General features: G+C 56.2%; 3 protein-coding genes across 3 annotated transcripts; 1 reads left to right on the forward strand and 2 right to left on the reverse strand.

Moving 5' to 3' along the window:
• The first annotated feature begins 260 nt into the window (after positions 1–260).
• On the forward strand, positions 261–14,768 carry BJ171DRAFT_446030 (dynein heavy chain and region D6 of dynein motor-domain-containing protein). The gene is made up of 7 exons (XM_053108185.1): positions 261–1,564; positions 1,867–5,411; positions 5,682–12,063; positions 12,203–13,819; positions 13,918–14,127; positions 14,225–14,383; positions 14,504–14,768. Exons 1-7 carry the CDS (start codon positions 276–278, stop codon positions 14,604–14,606), a joined length of 13,305 nt encoding a protein of 4,434 aa, XP_052962916.1. The 5' UTR covers positions 261–275; the 3' UTR covers positions 14,607–14,768.
• Positions 14,769–19,743, reverse strand: BJ171DRAFT_602243 (Pecanex protein-domain-containing protein; the record flags this gene model as incomplete). The annotated part of the gene is made up of 14 exons (XM_053115141.1): positions 19,405–19,743; positions 18,974–19,307; positions 18,765–18,788; positions 18,615–18,699; positions 18,370–18,483; positions 17,512–18,270; positions 17,172–17,355; positions 16,655–16,971; positions 16,381–16,538; positions 16,063–16,241; positions 15,352–15,779; positions 15,138–15,192; positions 14,988–15,013; positions 14,769–14,824 (listed from the first exon to the last, which is right to left on the reverse strand). Coding segments are annotated over exons 1-14 (2,940 nt in total), but the record flags the coding sequence as incomplete, so codon positions are not given.
• A 477-nt stretch (positions 19,744–20,220) lies between these two features.
• On the reverse strand, positions 20,221–21,219 carry BJ171DRAFT_520408 (uncharacterized protein). Its single transcript, XM_053112432.1, has one exon. The coding sequence runs from the start codon at positions 21,172–21,174 to the stop codon at positions 20,488–20,490; it is 687 nt and encodes a 228-aa protein (XP_052962918.1). The 5' UTR covers positions 21,175–21,219; the 3' UTR covers positions 20,221–20,487.
• Positions 21,220–21,398: the final 179 nt, after the last annotated feature.

The following is a 21,398-nucleotide window of genomic DNA, read 5'->3' on the forward strand; positions in this document are numbered from 1 at the left end:
TCCCGGAAGCAACCTCCGTCGAGTCGATAGAGATCATAGACGTCGGAAAGCTGATTCAAAAGCTCAAAAGTAGGAAGACTGAGGCAATCGCGCTCGACTTTGGTCACAGCGTCTGTTTTTGAGAGCGGGGGTTGGTCTGGTTTACAAACGCGCTCCACGTTTGGCTTCTGGATGCATCCATTGTGGGTGCTATCTACAATCGATCTTTAACATTCCACTACTCTTTTCCACTCCATTTCTGATTCTCACGTATCGATTCCATCGCAGAACTCATCATGCTTCCTGGCTTTTCTCTGGACATGTGGGAATCGCATCACGAGCAGATCGCCTCGGATTTTCTTGGCAAGAATGATGCGCACACCAAGCGCCTGATCGCCTACGTCAACGAGGAGCAAAAGCCGCCTGTCTTGTGCCTCCAGAGCTCTGTTCCTGTTCATCGAGTGGACGAGTTCATGTACTTCCTGCGCGACTACCACTCCATCTCCGACGACTTTCTGCGCGAGAGTGACTTTGAGAAGCGCATCCAGTTCGGTACCGTCTCCGGCAGCCGCATGGGGAGTCTGCTCAGAACCATGCAGGGCATCTATGTTCCACTCATACTGGAAAACAAGAGCTGGCCCGACAGCGTCCGCAAGGAATTCACCAGCCAGCTGCACAAGTTCATGGCCTTTCTCACCGACACGACCTACCAGATGAAGGGCCACACCGTGCTGTACGTGCCGCTCGAGAACCTGGCCAACCCCGAGAGCGCCGCAAAGGCCAAGGACATGGTTCAGCGTCTGGAGTGCATCCTAGTGCACTGGAACCGCCAGATCAAAGAGGTCGTCAACAACCAACACACCTCCGAGACCACCGAGAATTTGGGCCCTCTCGAGGAGATCCAGTTCTGGAAGAGCCGCTGCGAAGACCTCTCCAGCATCAGCCAGCAGCTCAATCGCCCGGACGTCCGTCAGATCATCACGGTTCTCGAGATCGCAAAGTCGTCCTATGTCGAGCAGTTTGTGCGCCTGTCCAACTCGATCCTCGAGGGCACCGTTCAGGCCCAGGACAATCTCAAATTCCTGTCTACGCTGTACACCTCGTGTGGAAACCTGGCCAGCGCCGAGCCCAAGAACATACCTGCGATCCTGCCCAAGCTCCTCAGCTGCGTGCGCATGATCTGGGCCAACTCGCGCTTCTACAACACAAAAGAGCGCATGACCAGCCTTTTGCGCAAGGTCAGCAACGAGATCATTCTGCGCTGCTGCGCCAAAATCTCGCTCGAGGACATTTTCCGGGGCGATGTCCAGTCCAGCATGACCAGCTTGCAGGAGAGCATCAACTGCGGCGAGTCCTGGAAAGTCATCTACAAAAAGACCTGCGCCCACATCTCCAAGCATACTCAGTCGGCCTGGGACTTTGATCCCAGCAGCATCTTTGCCCAGATCGACGCCTTTGTCCAGCGATGCCGCGACTTGCTTGAAGTTTGCGAGGGCCAGATCCAGTTTGCCCGCAAGATCGAGGGAGGCGAAAAGTCGCCCATTCCGATATTTAGCGGATCTCGCGGACTTGAAATCACCAAGAGGTGAGTTACCAGAATCGAGAGGCAGCTGTGCTGGATAGCCATGAACAAATCGTCACGTGGAAATGCCATGTGTGGGAAGCCGTATGCTGGCGACCTTATGTCGGTGATCATATGTGGAGAGTCGGTATGCTCGCGGACATCTGTGACTCTTCTTCTGGCGCCTCGGTCGTCATGCCACGGCACCCATTGCTGAGATAGCTGCGATCGATGTGGCTGTCGCGGTGATTGAATGCTGATGCCACGGATGTCATCGGTTCTTCCCCCCCCCCACGCTCACCACACATCGCCGTGCCACGACGCAGCCTCGAAGACATTGAACTCGCTTTTGAAAAGCAAATCACCACCCTCTGGAACATCCGCAAATACATCTTGGACGTCAAAGCCACGCGATGGCACGACGACTACAACAACTTCAAACAGTGTGTCAAGGACCTCGAGGTCATGACCCAGAACGTCATCATTTCTGCCTTTGAGGGCGTCTCGACCGTCGAGGCCAGTGTCGAGCTCCTCGAGATCTTCCACCACCTGGCCAAGCGCGAGGCCATCAAGCGCACCGTCGAGAAAAAGACCGCCGACGTTTACGCGCTGTTCATGACCGAGCTCAACACCGTCAAGGTCGAGTTCGAGTCGCGCAAAAAAACGCCCGATCTTTGGCGGACGCACCCGGACTATGCCGGCTCGGCGTACTGGGCGCGGTCGCTGCTGCGCCGGATCAACTACTCCATGAGCATCCTGCAGAATGCATACTACCTCCCTGCGACACTCTTGGCCGAGGAGGCCAAGGCACAATACGAGCCGCTCGTCGCCGCCCTCGAGGATTACATCATCAAGACGCACTCGGACTGGTGCGCATCGCTGCGTGCGGACATTTCCGATGCGTTGGAACTGACGCTGCTTTCACGCCGCGGTGAGGCGCTCGAGGCCAAGTTTGACAACGACTTGATGCGTGTCTTCCAGGAGGTGCCCTACTGGCAAAAACTCAAGAGCGAGGTCCCCTTCCACGTCCAGGAAGCCTACAGCAAGAAGGAGGAGATCCGGGTCTTGCGCGAGAGTGTGCTGCTGGTCGTGCGCGACTACAACAGCATCATCGAGACGCTTTCCCAGGAGGAGCACTGGCTCTTCCGCGAGCGCATCCGCTTCCTCGACCGCAAGATCAATCCGGGCTTGACCAACCTGACTTGGGCCTCCAAGGGCATCACCGAGTACTTTATCAAAGAGTGCCGCCGGCACTCTCACGACGTCCAAAAGACCGTCTCCGAGTTCATCGAGTCCAACACGCGCATCCAGAACAACTGCAAGTTTGTGTCCGAGTGTCTGCTCTGGAGTATCGAAAACAAAAAGATCTACGAGCTCGCTGAGTTCGAGAAGGCCCAAGAGCGCCATCGCGACGTTGTGCGCAAGAAGCTCAAGGCCGCACACGACGACATTCTGGCTACTCTGCAGACTACCTACGAGGTCTTTCGCAACGACGGCAGGGATGTCTATAATCACTGGGTGCGCTACATCCAAAAGATTGACACGTCCGTTGAGGAGTCGCTGCGCCTGACCGTCAAGCGCTCGCTCCAAGAGATTGCCAAGGCCATCAACGGCGAGGGCAAGAACCGCGACGGCGCCACCGCAGAAGTCCATGCGCTCTTCAAGGTCAACGTCGTCCTGGACATGCACAAGGTCGACTTCAACCCGACGCTGCAGAAGCTCGAGGAGACCGTCAACAAAGTCGCCCGCGAGATGATCTCGACTATCGACGTCATTGCACGCATCCCCGAGATCTTGGCCTCGGACACCGTCAAACCCGGTCCGCGCATTTACGACATCATCTCGGGCGAGGAGGATATCCTCAAGATCTTTGTCAGCATCCAAAACGGCATGGGCAACAACGCCGCAAAATGCCAGACCTATCTCCACAACTGGGACTCGTATCGCGAGATCTGGGAGATCAACAAGGATGCCTTCATCCGCCGCTACGCCAAGCTCAAGCCGACCCTGTCGACCTTCGACGCCGACATCAACCGGTACAACGAGATCGCCAACAACACCCAGAAGGAAGAAACCCTCACCAACATCAACTTTGTGCGGCTGGACTGCTCGCCGCTCAAGCACGCCCTCGTGAGCCACTGCAATTCCTGGCAGAACAAGCTCACAACGCTCCTCAACTCCAATGCCAGCGGCGAGCTCAAGGGCCTGCACGACATGTTTCTACAAAAGACGCAGCAGTTGCTCACACCCCCGACCGACCTCGACAAGCTCTCCGAGAGCCTCTCGACCCTTTCTCAGATCCAGGGCGATATGACCTCCATCGAAGCGCAGTTTCAGCCCATCCACGACCAATACAAGGTCCTGGAAAAGTACGAAGTGCCCATCAAGGAGGAAGAGAAGATGCTGCTCGAGACTCTGCAGCCAGCTTGGGTCAAGTTCCAGCAGATGATCGTCGAGTCCGAAAAGCTCCTACAAGAATCCAAGCTGAGGTTCAAGGCCGATCTGCTCTACTCTGTCGATGAGTTCCAGAAGGGCATCACGGCCATGCGAGACGAGTTTGTCTCCAAGGGTCCCTTCAACGCCAGCTACGGCGTCGACCGCGCCCTCAAGGCCATCGCCGAGTATCGTGCTCTGATCCAGACTGCCACCTCACAGGAAAAGAACCTTGCCAAGGGTCTGGCCGTCTTCAGGATGGAGCAAGCACCCTCGAAGGAGATCGACGCCATGAACTCGGATCTCGACAATCTCAGTCAAGTCTGGACGCTCTCGCAGGAGTGGTCCCAGACTTGGGAGAACTGGAAGAGCAAGCCCTTCCTGTCCCTCGAAAACACCGAGATCGAAGAGACGGTGCAAAAGTACCTCAAGCGCCTCACCAAGATGTCCAAGGATGTCAAGGACTGGGATGCCTTCCTGACGCTGCGCGATCGCATCACCCAGATCAAGCGCACGCTGCCCGTTCTCACCGATCTCAAGAACCCGGCACTTCGCGATCGCCACTGGTCGCAGTTGATGGAAGAGATCGGCAAGACCTTTGACCCCCACGGGGCCGACTTTACCCTCGAGAAAATCATGGAGATCGGCCTGGACCAGTACGTCGAGTCCATTTCAAACCTCTCTGGAGCTGCCACCAAGGAACTGTCGATCGAGGAGGGTCTGGCCACCATCCGGGAGGCCTGGCGGGTCCTCGAGCTCGACATTGTCCCTTACAAGGAGGACAAGGGGTACTACAAGATCCGCAGCACCGACTCAATCTTTGAGCTGCTTGAGGACAACCAAGTGACGCTGTCGTCCATGAAGGCCTCAAAGTTCTTCCTGGCCTTTGAGGCCCAGGTCGACCACTGGGAGCGTGCCCTCTCGCGCATCGTCGAGGTCATCGAGCAACTCCTGCAAGTGCAGCGCCAGTGGATGTATCTCGAAAACATCTTTGTCGGCACCGAAGACATCCGCAAGCAGCTGCCCAAGGAATCGGCTGTCTTTGACGCCATGAACGCCGCCTTCAAGATCATCATCGGCGAGATGATGGCCACCAAAAACGTCTTGGCCGCCACCCACAAGGAAGGCCTGCTCGAGACCCTGACCGACATGAACACCAAGCTCGAGAAAATCCAAAAGTCACTCGATATGTATCTCGAAACCAAGCGCCAGGCCTTTCCGCGGTTCTACTTTCTCTCCAACGACGATCTGCTTGAAATCTTGGGCCAGTCCAAGGATCCAAATGCTATCCAGCCGCACCTGAAGAAGTGCTTTGACGGCATCAACAAGGTTGAACTTGCCCTCGTCGGCTCAGACAACCGCAAGCACTTTGAAGCCACCGGCATGCACTCTGGCGACGGCGAGTTTGTGCCTTTCAGCTCGCCGGTCGTGATCGACGGTATGTAGAGCATTCCAGCGAGGCTGTTGGCTGTTGGATTCCTGAAGCGGTCCACGGGGCATTGGCAGCACGCATGAATATCAACGCAGCTAGATCATAGAGACTACGCACACTGCACACATCATGCACATCACACCGCGCACCATATTGATTCTACAGAACACATCCTGGATACTGACTGGGCACTACTTTGTGCTGTCGTTTGTTGCTCACACACACACGCACTCTCTCTCTCTCTCTGCCTGGCACCGCATGGCCATCTCCACAAAGGCCCTGTCGAGGGCTGGCTTACCGAGATCGAGTCCATGATGAGAATCACTCTCAGAAAGCTGCTGCTGGGCACCCTCTTGGCCCTCAAGAAGGTCAAAAAGGATAAATGGCTCAAAGACTGGCCCGGTATGCTCCTCATCACCTCGGGTCTCATCTCGTGGACGCAGGACTGCACCAAGGCCCTCCAGGAGGTCGAGAAGGGTGGAAAGCACCCCCTCAAAACCCTCAAGAAGAAGCAAATCTCGAATCTCAAGAAACTCGCCGATCTCGTCCGCTCACCCCTCAGCAAGGTCGAGCGCAAGAAGCTCATTGCTCTCATTACCGTCGAGGTCCATTCGCGCGACGTCATCGACAGGATGGCAAAGAGCAACTGCTCCAACGTCAATGCCTTCGAGTGGCTCAGCCAGCTTCGGTTCTACTGGGAAAAGGAAGGCAAGGACGACGAAGACTGCTTCATCCGCCAGATCAACACACACTTTCGCTACGGCTACGAGTATCTCGGCAACAGCGGTCGTCTCGTCATCACGCCGCTTACCGATCGCTGCTACATGACCCTGACCACGGCCTTGCACCTGCGCCGCGGTGGCAGTCCGCAAGGGCCTGCAGGGACAGGCAAGACAGAGACCGTCAAGGATTTAGGCAAGGCCCTGGGAAAATATGTCATTGTCCTCAACTGCTCCGAGGCCATGGACTACAAGTCAATTGGCCGGACCTTCTCGGGACTCTCGCAGACCGGCGCCTGGGGATGCTTTGACGAGTTCAATCGCATCGATATTGAGGTGCTCAGTGTAGTGGCCCTGCAGATATCATGTATCCTGGCGGCCATTACCCGCAATGCAAAGGTCTTTGTGTTTGAGGGGCAGGAAATCAAACTCAACCCCACCTGCGGCATCTTTATCACCATGAACCCGGGCTATGCCGGACGTACCGAGCTGCCAGACAACCTCAAGAGTCTGTTCCGCCCCGTCTCGATGATGGTGCCGGACTCGGCTCTCATTGCAGAAATCATGCTCTTTGCCGAAGGTTTCTCCAACACCCGCAATCTGTCCAAGAAGGTCGACACGCTCTACAAACTGGCCATCCAGCAGCTCTCCAAACAGGACCACTACGACTTTGGTCTCAGAGCCCTCACGTCGGCCCTCCGAAGTGCCGGTGGTAGAAAGCGGCAGGACATGAACGTCCCCGACGAAGTCGTTCTGTACATGTCCATGCGAGACAACAACATCCCCAAGCTCACAGCCGAAGACGTCCCGCTCTTCCTCGGCATGCTCTCGGATCTCTTCCCGGGCGTCGAAGCCGTAACGGTCGACTACACAGACTTTAGAACGGCCCTGCTCGAAGAAATGGCGGCGCGAAACCTTCAGCCGAAAGAGTCGATGATCATCAAAGTCATCCAGCTGTTCGAGACCAAGCAAACCCGCCACGGAGTCATGGTTGTCGGGCAGACGGGCTCTGGAAAGACCTGCGTCTGGAAGTTGCTGCAATCCACCATGACCAAGCTCTCCAAACAGTTCCCCGACAAGTACGTGGCTGTCAAGACCTATGCGATCAACCCCAAGGCGCTGTCGCTCGGTGAGCTCTATGGCGAGTTCAACATTGCCTCGAACGAATGGACCGATGGAGTGCTGTCGAATGTTATGCGCACGGCTTGCTCTGACGAGAAAAAAGATCAAAAGTGGATCATCCTTGACGGACCCGTGGACACACTCTGGATCGAGTCCATGAACACCGTGCTCGACGACAACAAGGTTCTCACGCTCATCAACGGCGAGCGCATCGCACTGCCGGAGCAGGTGGCGCTGGTGTTCGAGGTCGAGGATTTGTCGACCGCCTCGCCTGCGACCGTCAGCCGCGCAGGCATGATCTACCTCGACTACCAAGACTTGGGCTGGCAGCCATACATTGAATCATGGCTGCGCGGACGGTCCGAGCAGCAGTCTGTCGAAACTCTGCGACGCCTCATCGACAAGTTCATGAACCAGGCCATGGAGTTTTGCAAAACCTGCCAGGCCTTGGTGCCCGTTCCGGAATACGGCGCAATCAAGTCGTTCTGCAACCTCTTTGATGCGGTGGCAATCGCCGAGAACGGTGTTGATCCAGACGACCAGGACACGTACCCACGGATGATCGAGTTGTGGTTTCTGTTCTCGATCATTTGGTCTCTCGGCGGCTACCTGACTGCCGAGAGCCGGAAGCGTTTCGACATGTTTCTACGAGAGCTTGAGGGGCAATTCCCAAGCAAGGACACCGTCTATGAGTATCTCGTCGACAAGCAGAGCCGAACGTGGGTCTCGTGGGAGGAGAAGCTGCCGAGCGGATGGCGATACGCCGCCAACATCCCCTTCTACAAAATCTACGTTCCAACGATCGACACTCTCCGCAACGAGTTCATCGTTCGGTCGCTCACGTACAAGAAGAGCCCCATCCTGATGGTTGGCGAAGTTGGCACGGGCAAAACCTCGCTGCTGCAGAACGTTCTGTACAATCTGGATGAGTCCCGGCAAGTGCTCGTGATCAACATGTCCGCACAAACATCCTCAAACAGCGTCCAGACCATCATGGAAAGCAGGGTCGAGAAGCGCACCAAAAACATCTTTGTCCCCATCGGCGGCAAGCAGCTGATTGCCTTCATCGATGACCTCAACATGCCCATGAAGGACACTTTTGGTTCTCAGCCGCCACTTGAGTTCATCCGCCATTGGCTGGATTACGGATTCTGCTACGACCGCCAAAAGCAGACCGTCAAGTTCATCAACGATATCCTCCTCGTGGCATCCATGGGCCCTCCGGGCGGCGGACGCAATCCCATCAGCGCGCGCATCCAGTCTCGATTCAACGTCATCAACATGACCTTCCCGAGCGAGCCTTCGCTCCACAAGATCTTTGAAACCATCATCAATCAAAAGCTTCAGGACTTTGAGGAGGACATCAAGCCGCTGGGAGACATTATGGCCCGTGCCACGATCGAGATCTACCACACGATTGTCGCCCAGCTCCTCCCGACACCGGCCAAGATCCACTACCTCTTCAACCTCCGAGACATCTCCAAGGTCTTCCAGGGGCTTCTGCGGGCAAATAAGGAATACTACGACTCGCGCGAGTCCATCACCAAGCTGTGGGTCCACGAGACATACCGGGTCTTCCACGACCGCCTGGTCGACAAGGATGATCGCGAGTACTTCCGAAAGCTCATCGACGACAAGCTGATTGCTCATTTCAGCAGCTCGCTCAAGCAGCTCTGTCCCGATAAGCGGCTTCCCATCTTCTGTGACTTTACCAAGGATAACGGTATGGAAAACGCCGTTTACGAGGAGATTCCCGAGATCGACAAGCTCAAAAAGTTCATCGAGCAAAAGCTGGAGGAGTACAACTCCGAGCCCGGGTTCATCCAGGTTGACCTCGTGCTCTTTGTCGATGCCATCGAACACATATGCCGCATTACCCGCGTGCTCCGGCAGCCCTGCGGCAACGTGCTGCTGGTTGGCGTGGGCGGTAGCGGACGTCAAAGCTTGACCCGTCTGGCGGCATATGTGGTCGAAACCGCCGTGTTCCAGATCAAGATCTCGAAACACTATCGGTACATTGAGTTCCGTGAGGATCTGAAGAAGCTCTACCGCATGGCCGGCATCGACAACAAGCCCACAGCCTTCCTCTTCACCGACACTCAGATCATCAACAATCTCTTCCTCGAAGATCTCAGCAACATCCTCAGCAGCGGAGAGGTTCCCAACTTGTTCCTTGCCGACGAACTGAGCGAGATCAAGCAGGCGCTGCTTCCGTTTGCCAAAGCAGACCGGATTGCCGAAAATAACGACTCGATGTATGCCTACTTCATCGAGCGCGTTCGCAACAATCTGCATGTCGTTCTCTGCATGAGCCCCGTCGGCGACGCCTTCCGCAACCGACTGAGAATGTTCCCGTCGATCGTCAACTGCACCACCATCGACTGGTTCTCCGAGTGGCCCGAGGATGCCCTGCTGGAGGTGGCCATGAAGTACCTCGGCGACGTTGATCTGGGCTCGGATGCGATGCGCAAGGCCGTCTCGCACGTCTTTGTCTCGGTCCACATCTCGGTCGTGGAGGCATCCGCCAAGATGATCTCGGAACTCAAGCGCTACAACTATGTAACCCCGATCAATTACCTGGAGCTCGTCACAGGCTACCGCGAGCTTCTCAAGGAGAAGCGGCGCGACATTGGCACGGCAGCCTCGAAGCTGCGCAACGGTCTCAGCAAGCTTGACGACACCCGCGTCAACGTCGAAAAGATATCCGTCGAACTCGAGGTGTCCAAGAAGCAGGTGGCGCAGTACCAGAAGCAGTGCGAGGACTATCTCGTCATCATTGTGCAGCAGAAGCGTGAGGCCGATGAGCAAGCCAAGAGTGTCGCAGCCAAGGCCGAGAAGCTTGGCGGTGAGGAAGAGGAGGTGCGTGCGGTTGCCGAGGCAGCCCAGGCCGATCTCGACCAGGCCATGCCGGCCCTCAACGCTGCCGTCAAGGCCCTGGAAGGCCTCAACAAGAAGGATTTGAACGAGATCCGGTCGTACGGCAAGCCCCCTCCGCTTGTCGAAAAAGTCATGGAGGCCGTCATGGTCCTGAAAAAGTGCGAGCCAACATGGGACGAAGCGAAGCGCCAGCTTGCCAATCCCTATTTTATCAAGCAGCTCGTCAACTTTGACAAGGACAACATCTCGGACAAGATCCTCAAGAAAATCTCGCAGTATTGCGCCGAAGAAACCTTCCAGCCCGAGGTCGTCGGCCGCGTCTCCGGAGCATCCAAGTCTCTGTGCATGTGGGTGCGGGCGATGGAAACATACGGTGTCATTGTGAGACAAGTTGCCCCGAAGCGGGAAAAGCTGAGAGTTGCGCAAGAGACTCTCGAGAAGAAGCAAGCCTCGCTCCGGGAAGCCAAGGGGAAGCTACAAGAGATTCAAGACAAGCTCATCGAGCTCAAGAACCAGTACGACGAGAAGGTCGCTCTGAAAGAGAAGCTGCGCAAGGACTCGGAGGAGACCGAGATCAAGCTGAACCGAGCCGAGCAGCTCGTCTCTGGACTCTCCGGCGAGCGCGATCGGTGGGAGCAAAGCATCAAGAACTACGATGAGGCCATGCGCTATCTGCCTGGAGACTGTCTGATGGCGGCCGGATTCCTGTCCTATGCCGGCCCGTTCAACAGCACATACCGCGTGATGCTTGTCAACAACGTGTGGCTGGCGCAGATGAAGACCCAGGAGATCCCCTTCACCCCCGATTTCCGATTCGAGGTCTTCCTGGGCAAGCCAACCGATATCCGCGATTGGAATCTGCAGGGCTTACCGAGCGATCCGTTCTCGTCCGAAAACGGTCTGATTGTCACCCGCGGTCGTCGCTGGCCACTGATGGTTGACCCACAGGGCCAAGCCAACACATGGATCAAGAACATGGAGGCCAAGCGCGACCTCAAGATCATCGATCTCAAACAGCCCGACTTTCTGCGCACGCTCGAAAACGCAATTCAGTACGGCATTCCTGTTCTGCTGCAGGGAATCCTGGATGTCATAGATCCGGCCCTCGATCCAATCCTGAGCAAGGCGGTGGTCAAGAAAGCTGGTCGCTATGTGATCAAGCTGGGTGAAAAGGAGGTCGAATACAACCCCGAGTTCCGCTTCTACATCACCACCAAGCTGGCCAACCCCAAGTACGCCCCCGAGGTCTTTGCCAAAGCAACCATCGTCAACTTTGCGGTCAAAGAGAAGGGTCTGGAGGACCAGCTGCTGGGCATCGTTGTGCGGCGAGAAAAGCCCGAGCTGGAAGAGCAGAAGAACAAGTTGGTCATCAATGTCGCAGCGGCAAAGAAGAAGCTGGTGGAGCTCGAGGATGAAATCCTGGGGATGCTCAGCAACGCACAGGGCTCGCTGCTGGACGACACCAAGCTTGTCAATGCGCTGCAGTCGTCGAAAGCCACGGCCGAGGAAGTGACACAGCAGCTGATTGTCAGCGAGCAGACAGAGAAGCGCATCGATGCTGCCCGCGAAGGCTACCGTCCGTGCGCGCAGCGGGCTTCGGTTCTGTACTTTGTGCTCAATGATTTGGCCACGGTCGACCCGATGTACCAGTTCTCGCTCGACTCGTACGTCGATCTCTTTGACAAGTCCATCGCCAAGAGCAAAAAGTTCGACGATCTGCAGGAGCGACTGACCAGTTTGAACGAGTACCACACATACGCCGTCTACAAGAACACCTGTCGCGGCCTGTTTGAGCAGCACAAGCTGCTGTTCTCGCTGCAAATGACAGTCAAGATCCTCGAGACATCGGGCAAGCTCAGCAAAGACGAGTACGACTTTTTCCTGCGCGGCGGACAGGTGCTGGACAAGGATTCACAGCTACCAAACCCTTGCACAGAATGGTAAGGACAGCACTGTTGGGGAGGGACAAACCCCTCCACTCTATACAAGCCCACCTATATCATCCGAGCGCATCCATGCTGTGCAAACCCTTCCTATGCTCACAGCATGTACGAACTGCCTTTTGTCGTCGCCATGCAGGATCACCGAGAGCACGTGGGATAATCTCACCGAGCTCGACAATCTCGCTGCATTTGGCGGCCTGGTCAGCTCGATTGAACAGAACGAGCGCGAGTGGCGCGCGTGGTTCATGAGCAGCGAGCCCGAGACGCAGACCCTGCCTGGCGAATGGGAAAACAAACTCAACGATCTGCAGCGTATGCTTGTTATTCGGTCGCTCAGAACCGATCGAGTCATATTCTGCGCACAGAACTACGTGGTCAACATCCTTGGCCAAAAGTTCATCGAGCCTCCGATCCTGGACGTGGCCGATATCCTGGGCGACTCGTCACCCCGCACCCCACTCATCTTTGTGCTCTCGCCTGGAGTGGATCCCACCGCAACCCTCGCTGCGCTGGCGCAGAAGAAGGGCATGGGAGACAAGTTCCACTATCTGTCTCTCGGACAGGGGCAGGCCCCCAAAGCCACGCGCCTGATCCAGGACGGCATCAAGGACGGCAATTGGGTGTTTTTGGCCAACTGCCATCTGTCCATCAGCTGGATGCCGTCACTAGACAAAATCATCGAAGTCATCCCGGCCGAGAATCCCCACCCCAACTTTCGATTGTGGCTGTCGAGCAGCCCGCATCCGCAGTTCCCGATTTCGATTCTGCAGGTCGGCATCAAGATGGTGACGGAACCGCCCAAGGGCATCAAGGCCAACATGAGCCGCCTCTATGCCACCTTCACCAGTGAAAACTACGACCGCTGCAAAAGCTTGGATATCTACCGCAAGCTTGTGTTCTCACTGTCATTCTTCCACTGCATTCTGCTCGAGCGCAAGAAGTTCCTGACTCTTGGCTGGAATGTGACTTGCGACTTCAACGACTCTGACTTTGATGTCTGCGAGAACCTGCTGGTCGTACTGCTCGACGAGTACGCCGAGACGCCCTGGGATGCCCTCAAGTACCTCATCGCCGAAGCCAACTATGGTGGACGCATCACCGACGACTGGGACCGTCGCGTCTTGCGAAGCTACATCAACCATCTCTTCTGTGAAGAGGCCGTCAGCGCCCCGCAGTACAAGCTCACGTCGATGCCGCAGTACTTCATCCCAGACAACCTGGAGCTGGAGTCCTTCCGCGAGTATATCGCCACATTCCCTGGATTCGACAAGCCCGAGGTCTTTGGGCAGCATCCGAACGCCGATATTGCCAGCCAGATCAAAGAGTCTGGCAGCATGCTTGCGTCGTTGCTGTCGCTTCAGCCCCAGGTCTCGGTTGGTGGAGGAGCCAGCCGCGAAGACAAGGTGATGGGGATCTCTGCCGATATTTCCAAGCGGCTGCCTGAGGACATTGACTACGACTACACATACAAGTTGGTCAAGCTCGACATGTCGCCCCTTAACGTCGTTCTCTTGCAAGAGATTGCGCGGTTCAACTATCTGCTCAGAAAGGTCAGAAAATCGCTCGAGGAGCTGCAAAAGGGTATCAAAGGCGTGGTCGTCATGTCTCCCGAGCTCGAAGAGACATTCCTGTATATTTACGAGGGCCGGGTGCCACCTCTGTGGAGCAAATCATATCCGTCGCTGAAAACGCTTGCCGCCTGGACGCGCGATCTGGCACAACGAGTGGAGCACTTCAACGAATGGTCAAAAGGGTAAGCGCACAGACACAGGCGCATTCAGTGATGCAGCGCAGAGAACCCTCTCCAGGCGGACTCGTCCATTGGCCTTACAATTTGCATCTTGCCTCCAGGGCCGAGCCCAAAGTCTTTTGGCTTGGAGCATTCACTTTCCCAACTGGCCTATTGACGGCGGTGCTGCAGCGTGCCGCACGCAAGAACAACGTACCGGTCGACATTCTCTCCTGGGAGTTTACTGTACTTCAGCTGGAAGACGAAAACCACATCCAGGCGGGGCCCAAGGACGGAATATATGTCCGGAATTTGTATTTGGAGGGCGCGAGGTATGCAGCGGGCTGCTTGACTCAGTGCACTGCCATCGTTGCTGTGCGTAACAACGAGTGCCACAGTGCGACTAACACCCCTCCTGCGGATCACTAGCTGGGACAAGAAGGCAAACTGCCTCAAGGAGCCGCGCCCGATGGAGCTCATCACGCCCCTGCCGCCCATCCACTTCCGGCCTGTCGAGGCCAAGAAGAAGGTCAGCAAGGGCGTGTACGTCTGTCCCCTCTACTACTATCCAATTCGCTCTGGATCGAGGTAAGCTCACGTCGGCTGGGTGCAACCACGGACAGCCGCTGGTACCCATCGAATTCATCGGTGTGGGCACGTTTATACAACTGAAACCCGATGATTAACCGCGAGTGTTGTCTGCAATAGGGAGCGACCGTCCTTCATCATTGCCCTCGAGCTCAAAACCGGCGCACACGAATCGGACTTTTACGTCAAGCGCGGCACGGCGTCCTTGGCATCCCTCGGATAGATCTGCGGGCCATCCGTAGCAATGAAAACCGCAGTGCTCTTTTGAATACATCCTCTGGGGCCACCCGTGGGAAGAATCTGCCCGAGCGCATCTCAAAATCATGCACATGCTCTCGGCTGGATGGCCGCTCAATATATTGACTCGATGCAAATCGCCGACCATATTGGATAGCCCAGCGGAGGATTGGCCGCCTGTATTGTCAGATTCCGCAAGAGTTGCTGGAGTCAGACCAGTACGCAGAGGATGGGATACGCCGTTAATACGGATGCGTCAAGAGAGGGCAGCAAGCGGTTGGCCGTCGCATCGCGAGCAACCTGCGCGTACTTGACGCTCAAGCCTACATCACCAGCACGCCCGTCGCTTTCAAATCTCCGATCTCACCTTGTGCGCTTGGATGCTGTACCGCTCTGATGACAGTTCCGTAACCAAGGATTTGGAGACAAATGAGTTTGGCGTGAGTATCAGCACGCTGCACCCACATCAATCAAGAGCCCTGCGCATAGAATTGCTTCGCCGGCCGGACGCACTCACCTTCATCGTCATTGGTAAGGTAGAGGAGCTCGAGAATCAGATTAGCCCAGATGCCCTGTGATTACCGTTCGACGATTAAATCGGGATCACGGGCTGCCCTACGCTTCAGCAAAGCTCATATCCATCCAGATACCGAGCGCTCACACCGGCGCGGCTCTGGTGGCTTCACAGCTCAACCCGGGTTGACATCCAGCTGCAGCAGAAATACACGCACCTTGATGGCCTCAGGATTCAAGTGCCCGAGGTCTACAGATTGCACTCCGTAATTCATAATTCTGATGAGTATCTGCTCGTCCTTGATACCAGAGAACGCAAAAATGGCCCTCTGCTTGGACTGGATCTGGTGCTGCCACTCGGCAAAGAGAGGCTCGGCGTCCACTTGGTATTCACTCGGAGGCTCTACTCCGATGTGGTAGTCCAGCTCGTACACTGCCAAACGCGCAGAGAGCTCCCTGAAATCGTCGATCACGCCAAGGACGGACTGTTCGTATATGAGCATAACGGCACATCGGTAGGCACGTATGCAGGTTTGCAGCAGCGGCCTCTGGTCATCTTCCAAGAGCCACGGGTTGAAGTGGAGCTCCTGAAACTGGCCCAGAAACGATTCATAGAGGGCGAACTGAGTGAGATAGTCGGGGCTGCCTGCTCGCCGGTGAACAGAAGCAGTCGACCAGTCGTGGGCGTCAGCAATGATTCAACGGTGCTCAGATAACCGCTGCGTGTCTGCCCGATGACCAAGTGCGATTCATCGATAAGCGGCAGTGACATGAAAACCCAAGATGGGTTCCTCCAGATCAGCTGCACATCTTGGGGCTTTTGGAAGACAGTGACATCGAGGCTGCCTGAAAATGCCCTCCGATCGACAACCCTCGGCAGGACGACACCGCAAGCCGATGCACGGCTGTATGCAAAACGTGGGAATCACCTGGATGGACTATAAAGGAGTAGCATGCTGCTGCCACAACCATCATCGACTCGTCCATGTGCCTCAGCTCCTGGAGACTGGAGGCGGAGCTCTCGGAGCGAAGAAAATCGTACCACTTGACGGGAAACCTGCGCCAAGCGGACTGCACAGTCTCTTTGCTCAACGGAAAGTCCTGCCACCTGATGCCGGCGATGGTGCGGAAGAGTGCGAGCTGTCAGCCAAGATACAGCGTCAGAGAAAGCGACCTGTGTGCTTTCAAGTCTGGACCACCCACGCAGCAAGCCCGGACCACCCACGCAGCAAGCCCGGACCACCCACGCCGCAAGATCCTCTTGGCAAAAGTTTCGGTGGATGATCCAGACAAGCGTCTTGTATATGGTTGCTGGGAGCAGGCGAAGGTTCTCCGGATTGTCCAATATTCCGGTGGCGACGGTCCTGGAGTCTGAATATGTGGGTATCTTCACCGACGAGAGCGGCTGAGGGAACCAGAGTAATCAATGCCATGTGCGCAATATTGGGAGTGCTGGTTAATCAAACCCCGCATCTACTTCCACAATCAAGCTATCTCCCGTGAAGTTCATCCAAACCCAACCTGCATGGTATGAAGAAAGTTGCGGTTGATTGCTGAGCCGGAGGATGCAGACTCGAAAACAGACTCCATTCCGGCAGCCTCGACGGTATGGCAGCTGGTGGGAACCAATTCAAGACCTCGGACGAGCACCACGACGCCATCAAACCACAGCTCGCAAATCCTGATAAAAACGATCCGCGAGTCCAGCTTGGCGACAAGAGTGCTTCCGGGGCGCATCGAAAGCAGAGACATTCGGATCACGGGGTGTGCTAGAAGCGATGGTGCGAGATCGACATAGAGCGGCGCATCCCGCGAGTGTCCGTCCATTGCCTCCGTTCCTACAGGTATACGCAACAAAGCGAAAATCAAGGACGTGGTGAGCAACAATGGCCATGGCACAAATTCACACCGGATAACAAACAGCTCTTACACGCAGCGCGCCGACGAAGCACTGCATGAGAAATGTGTCGAAGAAAACATAGACCCTCGATATAATGAACATGCTGTGGATACGAGCCAGTTGCGCAAACAGACGTACCTTCCCACGGCCACTGCGACTGTGTACGAGGATAGCCAACCCAAAACACGGGCAGCCCCAGGAACGAGAGAAGCGGCATCTCAAGCGCTGCCGATAGTGCGACCAGCGCCAGTATCAACGGCGCCAACACAACTAGGTACGCCAAATAGAATGGCCACCCACGGCGTCGCTGCTTCTTGTCCGTCTTGTTATGGCAGACCATAGGTGAGTTAGATCAGCATCAAGCCGCAGCAATACTGAGCCCATGAGCGACCTCGCATTACATGGGCTGCGGTGATTATCGCCATCGATTGGAACACCAGATATGACAACGCTTCATCAATCAATGTCATGCGCATACCAGAAAGTAGAAGACGGTCATCGTGGCAAACCCAAGCCGATCTTTGATTCCCAGGACGGTAGCGACAACTAAATACGATATCAGGAGTCGCAAACCAATATCCAGCGAGTTGAAGGTCGAAAGGACACTCCCCCCGGCAGCTTCGGCGATACGAACAACAGAGAGCTCACAGAGCAACGGCAAAACTTCTTGCCAGGATCTCCGAAACGCTCGTGCCAGGAAAATGGCCGAAAACACATTCGGCAGATTCGACGGCGCCAGGTCCAGAGCGACGAAATAAGGAGCAACCAGATGGAGCAGCATGAAGCCGGCCGATAGAATCCTGTGTGTCTGGGGCGGAACTGGATTCCGCACGACGCTGAATAAGTACGGCCGCACAAGACGGGAGCAGACAACCATGGAGCCGAAGAGGACATAAACAGCATAGGCTGTCCACTGATGGGTTGAAACGACTGACTGAGATTGTACATAGACGAGGCTGCAAGAGAGGGCGAGTCGAAAGGCCATATGAGCCAGTCCTCTTGCCAGAGTCCGGCCAGGACGCGGAATCGACAGTCCAAACGGCATCATCTGGTTGATCACCGTCGATGAAAGGATACACGCCGATGCTTGAGCAACGATCACCACGGCGCCGAGGCTGGATGTGCAGAGGTACAGGGCCAGAACAGCGCCCAATAGCAGGTAGCCGAGCGATCGTAGAGCCAGTAATCTGGCAGCACCCCCGATGAGAGGCTCCTCTCCAAGAATCAGTATGCCGGCCTGGGAATGCCCAGCGGGCGCGCAGACACGGCGATGATGGTGAGAAGGATGCAGCCACATGGGGACAAACCCAGCGGTGCTTGGAGAGGCTATATCCACCTTTTCGGCGAGGAGACACAGAGAGAGTCGCAGCGACGGAAGGACGCCGGTACTCCAGAACAACGGCAGCGCCAGGAAGAAGACATCCGAGTAGGTGTAAACTGCATACACTTGCTGGTGTGAGAGAGCAGCACAGATTAGCCGTCGCCAACGCAAGGGCGGCGCTGTGCGATGGACAGCAACGGCCGGGCCACAACCGAGCCCGCTTTACGACAACGCCGATGGCTCGGTATTGTGATACTCACTTCAAGATATCCCCAGACGATCGCGACGCAGACATGAAACGGACGCGTGAACCGATCGATGCCATTCGGATCCTCGGGGAAGAAGCTGCCACGAGCGACCTGATCAGAGGAAGCTCATCAATGCGAGCGCAACCACCAGGCTAGACATACATGTTGGGTTCCGGCGGAGGCCCACTGGCGAGGAATGTATCAAGTCGTCAACGGGCGTGAGAATGTGTCGTGGTGCTGATTCTGCTCGGCTTGGCTTGGCTTGGTTCGGCTCGGAATCTAAACCGAACCAAGCACCCGTACTCTTGGCGGATCTCGGTGAGCCTCAGCTGTGCCATGGATGTGCAGGATATAGCATGCACAAAACCCACCTCGTCAGCGACCACTGCGCCATCAACACTGGAATCCATTCAAGACCGGCGACAACTTGCGACCGGGAGGACAAAGTGGAGGACCAGACCCACAGCCCGAGAAAGAGAGCAGAGAGAGCAATCCGCAGCATTGCAAACACCCAGTGTTGAGCCTTTGTCTGAAAGATAAACTGGAAGATCAGATAGGAGAGCGATCCCGAGTCTCGATCCTCGATTTCAGAGGGAGCGATGCTGGCATCGTCCAAGATCCCAACGGTTGCATATCGAGCCCGGCGGGCGTGGAGGAAGTATCGATCGGCGAGAGCGACAGCAGCGAGCAGAGCCGCAATGGTTCCTGGTGGAGACAGAGCACGCATTGGCGACTTTTTAGCCTGCAGCTGCAATGCAACAGCTCTCGCCAAGCGTGCCAGGGACTCATATGCAAGACTGACCCATGAAGCCGTACAGAGCTGTTGTTTTGTTGGATAGCGCCGCATTGAATATGGCCCACACGATATAGGGGGCGAGTGCAGCCGCAAATTGAAGCACGACGAGGAGGACCGCAAACCCGCGGGATATCTCCGAAGGAGGGAGCCTCAGCCCCCCTGTCAGAGTCGCAAAGGCTTCTCGCAGCGCAAAAGCCAGAGTGTATTCGTTCAGAAGCGGTGCGGACATGCTTCCGGGATCACGATGGGCTCGGAGCAGATGCCGTTGCTTTTCGGGTCCCTTTGCTGGACGACGCAGGCAGCGGCCTCGACTCGCAGCGAGCGGTTGGCGAGGTCCTGGCGCCGAATCGGCCCAGAACGAGCCCACAAGGAGCAGCCCGCCACTACCCCTGGTGCGAGCCCAGGCACTATGGATGCGGAGGCCGAGATGTGTCCCTTGGATATCCATCCCATGGAGCTGCTCTGCGGCCGATGTCTCATCGACCGAGTCCATCGCGGCAGTGCAGGCGCCGATCGACATCATTCGGCTGGGTAATTGATCGACATCACTCAACCCACATATACACAGGATCCCGCTTCAGTCAAGAGAGCTGTATTAGGGCAATCCAAAAAAAACGGGACACCCGGGTATTTGACCATTCATCGAATATTTTGTTACCCAATGTTATCGCGCGCTGGCCATGACCATTCGCCGGACAGTGTGGAATCGCGACGTCAATGCGGCGCGCAACATGATCACAGTATGCAGGTCGATTGTGGAGATCGGAGAGCGACCGGTGGTCTTCACTCGGAGGCTGCCAAAGTGATCTGTTTTATTTCTTGTGGCTTTGCTTGACGCAAGCACAGCACATACTACATGTTCATGGAAACGGCTATATTGTCCCGTTTTTTTCTGAATAAAGTGTAGGGCCCTGGAAATGGCGACACAGGCTGACCTCAGAGCCAGCGCCAAGTCGGGGCGTATGCTCCAAGCCGGACATCGACACATTCTCGAATCCGATCTGATTGGTATCGAAAGTGCCTCCAGAACCGGAGAAGCAAGAAGCAAGGCGCATTGTGTGGAAGGATACAAGGCAAACCGGCGCAGAATTATGAGCTGAGGTACTTTTTGATGAGGTCGGCCTTCTTGTCCTTAGGCTGAAACCGGACTCGGGCGTTGCGGAGGAGATCCTGCAGCTGGGCAAGGGATAGCTTGTTGAGGTCCTCGGTGACGATCCTGTTGATGATCAAATCGACAAACTCTTTCTTTTCGGTGGCGCCGCGGGTGCTGACGCTGCGCTGCCACAGCAGAATCCGGAGCTCCTTGCCAGACATCTTCTGGAGCTCCTTGACGGTGTGCAGGGCCAGCGTCTTGGGAATGGGCTGGCTGGTTGCGGACGGGAAGGGCCGGTACTTTGGCGGGGCCGACGACTTTGACGACCCAAACATCTTGAGGACAGGACCAAGGCCCTCGACAACCATGCCCACCAAGATGACGACGATAAGGGCCGTGGTCAGGGCTTTGCCGATGAACGTCCACGGGCTCCGGGCCCTTTCATCGTCCTCTTTTTGGAACTCAAGCTCGAGTGGGTCGTCCGGTTCGAGAGATGCGGCGCCGCAGCAAGACTTTTGCGGGGCCTTGCGACGACGAGTCGAGTTGGACTCGTGGAACTCCTTGATGTCCTCTTCATTGAATGTCGAGTCTGAGCCCTGGTCGGCCTGGGCGGAGCCGTACTTGTGGATGTTGCGGATGAACTCGCGCTCCTCGTCCGAGTCGATTTCTTCGATCTTTGGCATGCTTGCGAATGGACGGGGATATCCAAAGAGCCAGATGGAGATATCGAGAGCGCCGGATGGGGCACGAGGACGGAAAGGGCTTGTGGGGCGCTGGACGGTGTCGCACGCTGGTTGGTGCGCAGCAAAGCCGGGGCGGCTCGCGTCTCCGCGCGGCTCCAGCCACCCGGTTCGAGCCGCACCGGGGCGGATGGCGCCAAGCGTCAATCCTCCGCCCATGCACCAGG

Source organism: Polychytrium aggregatum (assembly GCF_025602895.1).
Source record: "Polychytrium aggregatum strain JEL109 chromosome Unknown BJ171scaffold_45, whole genome shotgun sequence".
In the NCBI taxonomy this organism is placed as follows: Eukaryota; Fungi; Chytridiomycota; class Chytridiomycetes; order Polychytriales; genus Polychytrium; species Polychytrium aggregatum.

Excerpts from the sequence above, each read along its gene's own strand:
- BJ171DRAFT_446030 (XM_053108185.1), top strand. The coding sequence starts at position 276 with ATGCTTCCTGGCTTTTCTCTGGACATGTGGGAATCGCATCACGAGCAG. Across the intron at positions 1,565-1,866 it reads GGACTTGAAATCACCAAGAG|CCTCGAAGACATTGAACTCG; the intron begins GTGAGTTACCAG and ends GCCACGACGCAG. Across the intron at positions 5,412-5,681 it reads CTCGCCGGTCGTGATCGACG|GCCCTGTCGAGGGCTGGCTT; the intron begins GTATGTAGAGCA and ends ATCTCCACAAAG.
- BJ171DRAFT_520408 (XM_053112432.1), bottom strand. The coding sequence starts at position 21,174 with ATGCCAAAGATCGAAGAAATCGACTCGGACGAGGAGCGCGAGTTCATC.